General features: G+C 35.2%; 1 protein-coding gene across 2 annotated transcripts in view; it reads right to left on the bottom strand.

Annotated features, from left to right (window-relative positions):
* Positions 1 to 8922, bottom strand: part of LOC138692197 (zinc finger protein ZFP2-like) — a 148326-nt gene extending 139404 nt beyond the window's left edge. For both annotated transcript variants that reach the window (XM_069815276.1, XM_069815273.1), the window contains exons 1-3: positions 8711 to 8922; positions 6318 to 6437; positions 4297 to 4434 (exon numbers count right to left, since the gene is read on the bottom strand). In XM_069815276.1, coding sequence (XP_069671377.1) covers positions 4297 to 4434; positions 6318 to 6437; positions 8711 to 8824 — 372 coding nt within the window. In that variant the 5' untranslated portion in view covers positions 8825 to 8922. The remainder of the gene's footprint in view (positions 1 to 4296; positions 4435 to 6317; positions 6438 to 8710) is intronic.
* Positions 8923 to 14794: the final 5872 nt, after the last annotated feature.

The following is a 14794-nucleotide window of genomic DNA, read 5'->3' as shown; positions in this document are numbered from 1 at the left end:
GCACCCACACAGGAAACAAGAGGCGCCAAGACCAACAACGACCAGTTCCGAAGATGACCGAGAATAGGTCGAAACATGTTAACAAGGTACGTTAATAATATTTAACACAAGAAAGTTATTATCATACATATTCCTAAGAGTTTTAAATACAAAAGCTAAACTTATTATTAGTTAGTTAATTATTATTATTATTATTATTATTATTATTATTATTATTAGGGTGTACAGAGAATACTTATTGGTTCACTATGTAGTAGTGCCTGTAATGTTTGTATAGAGAGTGATGGCGGATTAAGAACTGGAACACATCTAATCCGCCATGACGTGAACAAAGATTGATGAAATAAATTATGTGTAATCAGGATGCAGAAGCGTGCATGCTGGGATCATGCCAGATAGGCACACGAAACTTCAATGACTGCATTCGGAGCATGTTCCTGGAGCCAGAGCTCTATATGAAGCGGGAGCAATCTGAAAAACCAGGCAACCGAGAAATAGGGGACTGCTGTGTTATGTGTCAACTTCCTACATTAAAAAAAAAAACATTTTCATGAGCTGATTTTACCTAAATGCTTACTGTGCATCAGAGAAGAGGATATGGAGATGTAGCACCTGGCTAATTGTGAAACTCTTAGGACAAATACACAAACTACACCAATAGATAAACAAATTACACCCAAAACTTCAATACACACTAGAACTTAAAAACAACAAATCCATAAATTTCCTAGACATCACCATAACAAAAATCGACAACCAACACACCTACAAAATATAAAGAAAACCAACCACCACTATCACACAGATACACAACACATCTAACCACCCCATACTGCATACAGGACAATGGTACACAGATTACTGAACATAACCATGAGCCAACAACACTACAATGAAGAAGTGAACACAATCAAATACATAGCACAAGAAAACGGATACAATCCAAACATAATAGACAACATCATAAGAAAGACAAAACAAAAACTTAAACACAAAAACACGCAAAACACAACACAAACACAAGAAATACATCACACTAACATATGAAAACAAAAGCACACATAAGATCGCATCTTCATTCAGAAAGCAGAAATACAACATAGCATACAGAACAGAAAACACACTGCAAAGACATCTGAACACACAAAAAACACAAACAAATAAATACGACCACACAGGTGTATACAAACTCACATGTAATAGTTGCGATAAGTTCTACATAAGACAGACAGGCAGATCATTCCAAACACGCTACAAAGAACACATTAAAGCAATAACCAGAGGACACAATACATCTACATACGCCGATCACATAACCAATGCTAACCATACATACAATAAGATAAATACGGACATCGAAATCCTACATATACAACCCAAAAAACCAAAATCTCAACACACTAGAACAATACGAAATATACAAACACACTAAAACACACCCCGATCAAGTTCTAAACACACAGATCAATTTCAGTACACACACAATATTTGACTCCACTCGTCAACATCTTTCAACAATCAAACACACCCACATAACAGGCAGAGAAGTTCGAGATGACGCCGTGAGGATGGTGCGTAAGCAATGAAACAGGTGTAAGCTGGACAAATCTTACATAATTAACACGAGTAAGTCCACTAGTTAATCAATTAATTATATTCGTGTTAAAAGTAGTGGACTCTTAGGACATTTGTGGACCTTCCATCAAAATATTGGGAAGCAAGAAGGATGATGACTTCATTGTTAAATCCAGAGCATTAGAGAGACACACACACACGCACACACACACACACTAAAAAAAACACATTCATCAAGAGAAAAAGTTCGTATCAAGATACGGTAACATTTAAAAGATTTTTGAATTTTGAACACACAAAGGTGACGTTCGTAACTGGACACCTACAGGACTCCAGCATAGAACCTCTAAAGCAACGATAGGAAACTTTGTCCTGGGAACATATCCTGGTAAGAAGAGCAGAAAATCCTTCGTTGGACAAATTATAACAACAGAATATAACGTATCAAATCTGCTTCAGAGTGATCAGAATGGCAAAGTTTATCTATCCCCATATTGAAAGAAATGCTGTTGTGTTGATACAGATGACATCATCCCTTATCCGGGCAGCCAGAAATGTTAGTCACCAGACAATTGTATTGTATTGTATTTATTAACATTCCATGGTATTCACACATTGCTTAACAGCTGGAATATGGAACAAGTCAAAAAACTTAATACTATTATAATATCTTAATTTATAGTCATAGTCTAGATGAAATATATACAGACGAGATTTACAATATAGTCTACTAGTACAACACAAAGTTTTAGTATCAATTTCATGAAGAGTTATTGAATGTCATGAATTCACCTACAAAATAGAAGGCATGAGAAATTAGGTACTTCTTCAATTTGGCCCTAAATAATCTTATGTTTTGAGTTTCATTTTTTATATCGGTAGGGAGACTATTAAAAATTTTTACTGCCATATAACGCACTCCTTTTTGATAGCACGATAGATGGAGTATGAAAGTCATTTTTTGACGTGTATTTATGCTATGAACTGTTGAATTAGTTACAAAGTTTTCACGATTACATACGAGGAAGATTATTAATGAAAAGATATACTGACAAACCATGGAAATTATTTGTAGTTTTTTTAAAATAGTCCTACACGACTCCCTAGATTTGGCACCTACTATTATTGTAATTACTCTTTTTTGTAATAGAAATATACTGTTACTATCAGTGGAATTTCCCCAGAATATTATTCCAAAACTCATTACCGAGTGGAAGTATGCAAAGTATATTGTTTTTAAAGTATTGATATTCACTATCTTTTGCATAGATCTAATAGCAAAACAAGCTGAATTTAGTTTGGGGGTGATTTCTTTAATATGATTTTTCCAATTTAACACAATATCGATTTTTATGCCAAGAAATTTGGTTGTTGTTGTTTCTAATAGGGACCTGTTGTTAATTATTGCGCTAGAAATTTGCGAGGTTGAATTTGGACAGGATTTAAATTGAATTATGTTAGTTTTGTTACAATTTAATACCAATATTATGTATTCACCAGTGCTATTTCTGGACAGAACATAAATAACTGATAACATTGGTAAACATGCAATCAAGCACATCAGGTGATAATATATGTATCATTCATTATTTGATTTGACATTACATTTAATTTTCAAGTGATACTTCTTTTGTATGTACATTAGTGATATCGGGACAAATTTATTATGATTCCAAGACATCGATTCCGTGACGTAACATCATTGTAGGTGTTCTTACAGAACTTCTATATATTTGAAGTTAAGAGATGTGGTTTTCTGCAGTGTGTGCCTTGCATTATATACTTCTTGAGTCCACACCTGTGGAGTAACGGTCAGCGCGTCTGGCTGCGAAACCAGGTGGCCCGGGTTCGAATCCCGGTCGGGGCAAGTTACCTGGTTGAGGTTTTTTCCGGGGTTTTCCCTCAACCCAATACGAGCAAATGCTGAGTAACTTTCGGTGCTGGACCCCGGACTCATTTCACCGGCATTATCACCAACATATCATTCAGACGCTAAATAACCTAGATGTTGATACAGCGTCGTAAAATAACCCAATAAAAATTAAAAAAAAAAAATACTTCTTGAGAAGAAAAATTTTTCTTCTTCTACTTTGTAAATCTGAGAGATATGGTAATGTTACAACATGCCATCATACTATGGTTGACCCAGAGATGATTCCGTGACATTATAATATTATAATTATTTATTTATTTCTGGTGTACTGTCTTGCAATTCAAAATGCAATGTTTCCTTGTTGTACAGAGGTATCTGTTTACCAAGTGTGCATGACATATTCCTTCCCTTTTTACATTCTTTAAACTATCAGAAATTACTTATTTGAAGACAGTCTAAAACTGATTCCATGACAAATGGATTGTAACTACATCTCAAGCAAAATCAATTATTTGGAAACTGTAAAAAGTATTGAGAATTTTTGAGAAAAGACACAGATAAAGAAGTCGTGTCCTTAAGTCCGACATATAATAAAAAACACAGCGTATCTCAGCAACAATTAAGAGTAAGTGTAAGAAGCAGTTTCGTTTTCAAATTTGAAACACAAAACAAGGCAACAATTCAACATTAGAGTCCTCTGCAACGTGACATAAATAATAAAAAAAACCCATCATAATTGAAAGCAAATGCAAGTACAATTTTAAAGAGATAGTGTCGGTTAGAATCAAAATAAAAGATGTACACTGAAAGAAGAAGAACACGCAGTGCATTCCTAATGCTCCACTCACCTCAGGTTCACGTTTCACCACAGGCAACCAAACTGACACCAAATCCTCTTCAAATTTCTCTTCAGATGTGAGATCAGGACTCTGGCCCACATATTCCGTCTTGATGCTCGTCACATGCCGATCAGAAAGATTCTGTTCCTGATGTACAAAGAGATAACATGTTAAATCAACGATTTATTACTGGGTGTTGGAAGACTAAAAACTTTACAAGCTGCTTTCTAGGTGTTACCATGCCCCAGCTAGACTCTAATTAGCAGAATGTAAGAGCTTGTAAGAGGGAAATAGCTTGTAGAAGGGTCTCAGACTAGAAATGTTCTGATTAATGTAATTCTGTTTATAAGTATGAATAAGGGTGTAATTGTTTGTCTTATTTGAATTGTTGTGTCGATGAAGCATAGTGAGACAGTGAAGTTATGGTTTACAGTACAGTGAACAGTTTCGATCAGTGATAATAGTGTCAATGAAATGTGTTCTATAGTGTCAGTGAAATGTGTTATATGAGGCACTCAGAAGCAAAGTGATACAAGTGACATTTTTGTAAAAAGTGAGATAAGTGTATATTCTAAATCTTTACTGTCAGATCTGTTCAGAGAAAAAGTAATATAAGTGCAGTTGCAGTCAGTGCTGCTCCATATTGGCTTAACCTTTGTATTACAATGCATAGAGAGTTTTGAGTGAGAGGCAAACTGATACAAGTGCGTTGTTCACATAGTGTTGTTGCGTTTCTTCTGTTTTTGACTAATTCATTTGCCATAATGGAGAGAGGTAATATACTGTATTACAGCGCTGACTTTTCGAAACAACTTCGTGGAAGGCCTGCATACATTGAGTTGGACCAACTATACTGTGATCCAATAAGGATAACTTTCGCTAAGTGGAGCAACTTGCAAGAGCTAAAGAAATTCATCCTATCCATACACCACTCTTTCTTGATGACCTCAAGCATGAGGGAACTATAATGACTGCAGGACGTGGTCGTAGAAGAGTAAGTTCAAGGAATACTCGCGATAGGAGTCCTACAGATGCATTTCATGACAGAAACACAGATGTTGCAGCAGACAGAGATGTGACTTTTTCAGATGAGGCTAGTGACGTAATGGACAGCGACTAAGGCTGAATTTAATTCAAAATTAAACATTTTCTTAACCCTCTTCTTTCGGTTATACAGACACATTTAATGTTGTGTTATAATATGATAATAAGAAAGCTTAAATGATGTTAAGACAGGAATGTTTCAATGATGTAAGCAATGTTCTTCTTTTAACTAATACACAAATACTGAAACCCCTTGCACTTATATTACTTCTCCACAAAAATATTTTCGTGACAAAATAATACAAGTGACTTTAGGACCCAATTTTACCTAAACTGTTTTAGAATAGATAATTTCTATTTAGAAGTAAAAAAATATAGGTAGAAACATATACAACTGTAAATTTACAGCAACATAGTTCTGTAACAAATTTTTCAATTTCCTTTTCAACGTCAAAATTATTTATCTCAAAAGTTACTAAACGTCACTTGTATCACTTTGCTTCTAAGTGCCTCATATAGTGTCAGTGAAATGTGTCATAGTGTCAGTACTGTGAGTGAGATGAGAGTAAAGTGAAAGATTATTATCAGTACCAATGTGAAACTTACGTAGGGCCTATAGATATGTACGTTGTAATGTAAATTAGGTTCACTTAATAATTAGGTTATTTTATATATTATTATTAATCGTAATTATTGTGTATTGTTTATATTGTTTGTACCACTGCAACCAGGTTTTGCCCACTTGCTGTGTAAATAAATACATACATGTGCAAGTTCATAATTTTACTGTCCAGTTGAAAGTCTTGCAGAAAGATATTTATACATGTTATAATATATACAGTCCAAAGCTGATACTGTGACAAATGGAATTGCCCTGAAGACAGGTGATAATGATTGTAACTACATCTAAAGCGAAATTACAATTATAATAAAGATATACAGTGGAAGAAGAAGAACAAGCAGTGCATTCCTTATGCTCAACTCACCTCAGGTTCACGTTTCAACACCGGATCTTCCTCAAATTTAACTTCAGATGTGAGATCAGGATTCTGGTCCACACATTCCATCTTTACGCTAGTCACATTGTGATCCAAAAGATTCTGCTTCTGAAATACAAAGAGATAATATATTAAATCATCACTTTATTACTGGGTGTTAGGAAACTTCTAAGATTACAAGCTACTTTCTCTGTGTTACCACAGTCTAGTATATACAGTCACGAAACTTGAGTTTATGAGGGTACTAGAAACAATAGACTGTGCAGGTACTATCTCGCATTGTCTGTAACGAGGCGATAGTAGCGATCCTAGTGATTAGCAACTGTCTATCATGCATTTCCCAGCTGCACTACAATTACCAGTATGTTTAAGTTTATAATTTTATTGCCCACTTGAAAGTCTTTCAAAAAGATATAGATGTGTAATATATGTGCCATATATAACCATAACCATAAATAATTGATTAAATGGAGATCTTACTCGTGTTAATTATGTAAGCATGTTCGGCTTATTTATATTCAAGTGTTAAAAGTAGTGTACGAAAGATTCAACATGGATTATAAACGATAACCGTACTTATTTCTGCATATTTCATGCATTCCTACACATAGTACATTATTTTATAAATAATGTAGCATATTTTGGGGAATTTGTTGCATTAACTACAAAATTTTCATAATTTACAAAAAAATTTATAATTAATATTCGGAATTGTTGTGAGTATATAATATTTTTTTGGTTGCCTGCACTGGATGGCTAAAAATATCTTGCATATCAAGGATAGCTGTGGAAAAACATCCTAAACAATTCTGGCAAAAATTCTTCGCACAAACGTACGTAAATGGGTACATGTGGCCACACAGACGGGCAAGTACCAGATATTTATTTTTATTTTATTGGGTTATTTTACGACGGTGTATCAACATCTAAGTTATTTAGCGTCTGAATGAAATGAAGGTGATAATGGCAGTGAAATGAGTCCAGGGTCCAGCACCGAAAGTTACCCAGCATTTGCTCGTATTGGGTTGAGGGAAAACCCCGGAACAAACCTCAACCAGGTAACTTGCCGCGACCGGGATTCGAACCCGGGCCACCTGGTTTCGTGGCCAGACGCGCTGACCGTTACTCCACAGGTGTGGAACATATGTACATCTATTATTAGAGTCGACCTGGTTGGCGAGTTGGTATAGCGCTGGCCTTCTATGCCCAAGGTTGCGGGTTCGATCCCGGGCCAGGTCGATGGCATTTAAGTGTGCTTAAATGCGACAGGCATGTAAAAGAACTCCTGCGGGACAAAATTCCGGCACATCCGGCGACGCTGATATAACCTCTGCAGGTACGAGCGTCGTTAAATAAAACATAACATTTAACATCTATTATTAGGCAGTGCATCTCACTTAACGATATGTGTCAGAGGAAGAACAATATTTCTATGCATCTGAATTCTGATTAGTGTAATATGTAGCTAATCGGCGATGTATGTAATGGAGGAGGAAAAGAACTGTTCACTCTGCCCCATTATCTCCTGGCCTAGTTGCCTCATAAGTGGTGCCTTCCCTTCTTGGTATCATTGTTCCTATATGTCTTTCATACATTTATATACACCGAACTAAGATAGCAGGGAAAAAAAATTAATGTATATATATATATATATATATATATATATATATATATATATATATATATATATATATATATATATATATATATTAGAAGTAATGAAATGCACTGCAATATTGGTGGAGACAGTACTGAACATACCAGAACATATCATCAATCCTCGAGCAATAATAATGTGGCAGATAATTCCCTAAAAGCATTTATAACTGTAAAATTTCTAAAGGGAAAAACAAATTATCTGCAGAACTTAATGTTAGGGAATTCACACGTGGAGGATATCTAGCTTCTTAAGAAATAGCTTACCTAGGTCCAAACATTTGGCTACATAATATTCCGCTGCTAGACGAAGAGAAAACCAAGTGAAACAACAGTTCAAATAATCCAGACAGAGCTAATGAGAGAGATTGCGATAGGAAAAAAAACTGAGTGCAATTATGAACTCACATAGTATATTATCTTGAATGAAAAGAGGAGAGCGATTAGAAGAGGACTTGAAACAGAAAATTAATCAGCGTCTATTAACGTTAATTATAGGCTATTTATACTTTTTTCACCAACACTTTTTCCTCTCCAAATTCAGCTGAAAGAGAAGAGTACCACCCAAAATTAACGAAACAGCTCGTTTTGAACTCAACTATACATTTTCAACGGACATTTTTAAAGGTGACATTATTCAAGCTACTATCATAGACCAAAAGGCACTGCAAGTACTGTTGTATAAGCCAGTGCACATGCCAATCAAAGATAAAGACTTCACTCACTTCAGGTTGAAGATTCACAGCTGGGGACGATATTGGCACCGCATCTTCCTCAAATTTGACCTCAGATATGAGAGCATGTCCCTGGTCTACATATTCCTCGGAGTAATAAGACATGATTGCGTAGGCCTATATATTTATCAACATTGACGGTCCATAAAAATAATTAATACAGTATTAATACCGCCATCATTACATTACAACGGTCTATTCAGGGCTCACTAGATCCTTACTGATATTTCTTCAAGGCTGCCGTGTTCAGACGAGCTAGATTCAAAACGCTTTTATTTTAATTCACTGTTATTAGTGATAGGGTAAAGCGTGATTTTTCACTCACGGTGAAGTAGTGATAGCTTTTTCAATCACGGTGATTTAAAGTAGTGATCCAGTGATTAGCAGCGATTTTCAACTGCCTGTGATAACGACGAGCTTTCTTGGATCAGCTGATCACTAGAGCAGTGATCTAGTGAGTGGCGGCGATTCGGCGATTGGAAATAGGAGTGATTTCTCACTACGAAATGCCAGTACTCCGACTGTTTTAATGAAATTGTTGGTGAATATGATTATGATCGTGAAATGCATTTGTGTCAAATTCAAAATAATGAAGGGATAAGATATAGATACATTCAGTGGAGAGAAAAGACTTTTCCCGCTGGGTTGGCCCTGAATGTATAAATTAAGTTGTGTTAGCTGAGGTGAAACTAGCGCTGAGGTGATTTTGGAAGCGAAAATCATTGAATTTATGAGGGATTTTTTTTTTTTTTGTGGAGATGCAGTTAATCGTATATGCAAGGCATAATAAAAGCTTAAACTAACCTAACCTATCATAGATTCGTATATGCAAGGTGCACAAGCGGAGTACAAAGGGGAACTACCTCAGCACTAGTTTAGCGTAAGTGGTGTAGAAAAAAAAATGCTACAGTGAAATCAGACATATTAGTTGAAAATATTTAACTTAAATTAAATATGTAATTTTCATTTGGTAGCATTATAATAAATGGTAAGAGTAGCTCAACAAAGTAGGCTTACTTTCTTATATTAACCTTGACGAACCTAGCCTAAGTCCTTTTTATTTTCTCCGCATTCCACAGTATTGTTAAACTACTACAGTAAACTGCAGATAATATTAGTAATTCTCCAGAAAAACTACACTCAATAAGGCTCAAATTTCTTTGGCTTCACTGCCTTCTGTGAGATGTATATTGTGATGTACACGTGGTTTAGTTAGCTGCCATAAATACAACAGCTATCGTGTAGACCTATGTAGCAATGCATTCAAACATAAAAATCGTTTGATACTTACCTGTATATTCTAATGCACTGTTGTAGCCCTCCCTCGCACTGCTTACCAATATAACACTCGACAGGTCCAAGACGCAATACTAGGAAACTATTTCTCAGTAATTGTCCTGGACCGCTCGCAGGTTATGTTGGCAGATAGTAAAGAGAGTGTACAGTCCATGAGGATTTACTTGTCTAGTCCCTTTTAGAAAGAGAAAGAATACTCACCATCTCTCTCTACCCTCATTTATGGTGACGGCGGTATGGTCGACACTCCTTCCAGCGACCAGGAGTTAGCAGCGGCGGCACTCTCTTCCTCTTCAAATTCTGACTCCTCTCCGCCAGAAAGTTCCTCGTCCGTGTCCGTGTCATCCAAATTTATTACGAATCGATCGCTAATTTCGTCTACTAGTCCGTCCTTCTCCCAATAAAATTGTTCGACTTTTTCCACGTGTTCATAGGCCTTTCTCCAATTATCTTCCGTCACTTTTGCAAGAGCGCTCTCAAACAACAATTTCACATCTTTACTTTTGAACGAAATATTACGCTTCGCAACGTCATTTTTAACCTGCCCCCATATTAATTCGATCGCGTTTAAATCACAATGGTATGGTGGCTGTCTCACTACAGTATGGGAGTGCATTGTCGCAATTTGGTCGATTTCGTATGTTTTGAAATTATCTTTTTTAGTTTTTACAAGTTCATATAATACAGGTTTCGTGGATCGTAAATCAAATTCAATGTTATTGTTACGAAGCCAGGACTGCATTTCAGATTTCGGTGTTGATGAAATTGGTGCCTTATTGAGTTCTGTTGAATGATAGGGGGCATTGTCCATTACAATGATGCTATTGAGAGGAATGTTTGGTAATAATTGATTAATGAACCAGTTCTTAAATACAGTGCTGTCCATCTCGTGGTAGTCTTTAGTTGATTTAGATTTGAAAGTTAGAAGCGCGTTTGGAATGAAACCTGTCGAACATCCGGCGTGTAAAATAATAAACCGTTGACCTTTTCCTATTGGGGTTTGAAGTGGGAAGTCAATTTCGTGATCATCGCTTTTCCAAACTTTGCTTTTCGTATGGTTCACATTAACCCAAGTTTCGTCTAGATAAACAACGGCGCGTCCAGTGGCGCGTAATTCTTTCATTTTTCTTAAGAATTTAAATCTCTTTAAAATAACATCTGACCTTTCCATTAAAAATTTTCTGCCTTGAGTATTTTTAACATACCTAAATTTCATTTTTTTAAGAATTTCTCTCAAACTCCATATGCTTCCAGTGAATAAGCTTTCCTTAATTAATGCGTCATTTGTATCCTTCAAACTAGGCAAAAAATCAGTCCGATACAAAGAATAAATTACTCGTCTTATAGCGGCGGCAGAAAATGAGTCAATTGCAGTTTTCTGAGGGGTCCTGTTTGGGCGTTTCTTTCCTGGAGTTCGCAGAACACTTCCACTTTCTAGTGCCTTTGTTTTTTTAAAATCCTGCTAACACTACGAGACGATATACCTGTCGCTGCAGCAGTTCTTTCGATAACACTCGACACAGATATTGTTTGCTTTCCGCGTTTCAGTGCCTCATATTCTTCAGTAAAGAATTTGTGTACATTAATAACCATGTTCATACTGTCCGACTTCAAGGCTTTCCCGCGTTTTCCCATATTGCCTACCATGATTATTAAAAACAAGAGCACAACACACATTACAATGTTTAAGATAACAGGGAAACCATGCAATTCCGAAAACATTTTGTTTAAATTGTGAATTATTGTATATTATATTATATTATATTAAATTGACACAACGAGACACACACTTACTTCACTATTCACTAAACACTACTGAATAAATGAACTCGAACAACGCCAAGACGCCACTGAGAGACCCACTAATTGGATTTGCAAAAGTGTGTTCTAGAAGGGCCAAGGGAGAAGGAGGGAAGGGAATTCCAAGAATTCTACAAAAGAAAACCTTTCCCCCCTTACATCTGTTGACAGTCGATAGACATGGACCGCAGACAAGGATAGTAGAAATCACGCCAACTTAACCCTCATGCACTGTAGTTCTTCTGGAGAACATACCGTAAATTAACTTGAAATCGATAATAATTACTACGCTTAAATCACTATAACAACATTTATTCATTGATTTAAAAAAATACTTACATAAATAATTTCCACAGATAGGAATTCATGCAATTACATATCTGTATGTAAATGTCGTAAGTGAAATTTATTGAGTAGTCATTTCAAGAATTTTTGTTTTGGACGAGCGAATTTTATTTCATTATATTGACATATTCGAACAATGTTTTGCATACCATAATATCATAAGATAAGCATTTTTAAATTTGTTTTCCATATTATTTGTATATAAACGTTAAAAAAATATCTAATGTACCTGTGGTACAGTTAATCTGGAGAATTATGAATAAATTACTACAGTAACATATATTTACAAAATTAACTTAGTGAAATTACTACAATAATATTTCTTTTCACAAAATTAACTTTGTAAGTCAACAATTACCAAAGATTGGAAGTTAATGCAATTGCATAGGCTATATTAGTCATAAATGTAAGTGAAATTTGAGTGGACATTTCAGGAATTTGTTTTGGATGAGGGAGTTATATTTCAGAATATTGGCACATTTTAACATTAGTTTGCTTATATTAACATAATGACAGCATGCAATTAGCATATTTTAATATGTTTTGCATAGTATTAATGCATACTAACTAACGACAATCCAATAGAATAACGGTCATGTGATATACAAATTAGCGCCCTTTATTTCACGAAATCAAAACTGTCGCCAATGGCTAAATATTGGTTCTTTTGAATTCGCGGCCTTCGCGGGTATTGAAATTTCCCGCTAATGACGTCATTCAAGGTGAATGGAAGTCTATTTTGTTGGCCACTAGGTGCCAGCCTAGATCAATGAACTAGGGTGCCAATAAAGCGTAAGCAACGCAGTAAAGTTGTGAAGGATTTTACCAAGCAGTTCAAAACTTGTTGAACAGATGGCAGAAGACTGCAATGGAAGAGATTCAGCTATATCACAGTCTGTTGCTATATTTTGAGAACAAGGAGAGAGTTTAATCACTGTATGTACCGTAAGCAACGGTATGTACAGTATACGTGACAGTAGTTTAATGTTGCAGTGAAATCACAGTTCGATCACTGTTTCACTGGTTAATGAACAGCTCACTCACTGGAGTGAAAGTGATTTATTAATCACCGGTGAGAAATCGCTGCTAGTGATTTTTTTTCCATCTCTAAGTCTGTTATTGTTTTCTGCTAATATTGCTGATTAATAGTAATTATTGATTTGTTATATGTTATTTCAGATTTAAATTAAGTCTTCCTTTATATACCTGTATACTATTAAATAAATTATTTCCTAGGTTTATACATATTTAATTATTAGGCGTATTTTATTATGTTCCTTCAAAATGGTAATTTTTCATTTCGTTCTTCCTATTATCATATTCTATTATATTTCTTATTCAGAATATTGTTTTTTTCAAAATACATTATCTTATGGTCTACCAAAATTGTTGGTCTGATGTTTTGAATACAATTTTTTTAGAACTGATAGCAAATACCTTACTATAATAATACCGGACAGCTGTATACTAGCAGCATCGACTTAAATGCGAAATATCGCGGACTTGACATCTGGCGGAGCGGCGTGGAATTACATCCACAAATACAAATATTAACATAGCGGAAATCGGACTATTGTTTAACTAATGTGGGATAATATACGAAACACTTAAGAAATGTTGAATAGTGCCTATTTAATGTAACATTATTTTATATCAGAGCTGCATATGATGAGAAATATTGCATGCTTCATATTATTTTCAATTAATTGTTGCGTGTTCTTTCTTTGCTTTAGTGAGACAAAATTAATTCTGACATGGAGAATGAATTTACAATAACGCTTTATATACCCATTGCTGACAACTGCAAAGATAAAAATGGTAGTAATCTGATGCTTGTAATAATTAGTAAAGGCATGTAGACAACAATAAAACTTAATTTGCTAAAACCTTAAAATTTCCAATATATTTTAACTTCTATTTATTTATTAGGCCTAAATAAAACGCTAATTTTTATTGTTCTATCAACACAGAGATAAAGACATTAGGCCTAATAAAGAATTTTGTTGACTCACGTTTTATGAACTGTCGGAAATCGAAAGTACGATTTGGAGCAATTTGCAATGCTGTAATTGTAGCAATTATAAACAGAACACATACACTCTGTCATTTTAACACAGCACTAATTAATAAAACGATTAACTAGCCCAGCAACAATATACATTGCCGTTGCTTACAGCTTGTTTCGCGATTATCTCCACACCGGTCGCCTAGGTAGCAGCACCAGCGTCGTTCGCGCGCAGAACTGCTAGCTGTCCGGTATTATTATTGTAGGTTATTTGCTTATAGTACCTAATCATGTATATCAATGTCAAAGCTGGGTAGACCGATATTAGATTCATATTCTGACCAGAGAGGAACTCGCAAAAAGAAAAAGTTGATAAGGTATTATGTTTTTAAGGATGACTGATTAATACAGTGGGGAAAATGGCTTCAGAATGGTATTGACGTTACCTGCTGAATGTAAGTTATGTACCGGTATGAAAAAGGATTAATGTAAGAAATGAAGCAAACCACGCAATGCAAATTCACTGTCTTTCAAGAAAGCTTACAGGTGGCTTGACAAATATTAGACAGTCTCATACAATGTCCAAGTTTTGTGTAAAGAAAGCGTCGAAAGAAGAAAAGTTTGCAATT

Source organism: Periplaneta americana, chromosome 16 (assembly GCF_040183065.1).
Source record: "Periplaneta americana isolate PAMFEO1 chromosome 16, P.americana_PAMFEO1_priV1, whole genome shotgun sequence".
NCBI lineage: Eukaryota > Metazoa > Arthropoda > Insecta > Blattodea > Blattidae > Periplaneta > Periplaneta americana.
This window is presented reverse-complemented; position numbering and strand designations above follow the sequence as displayed.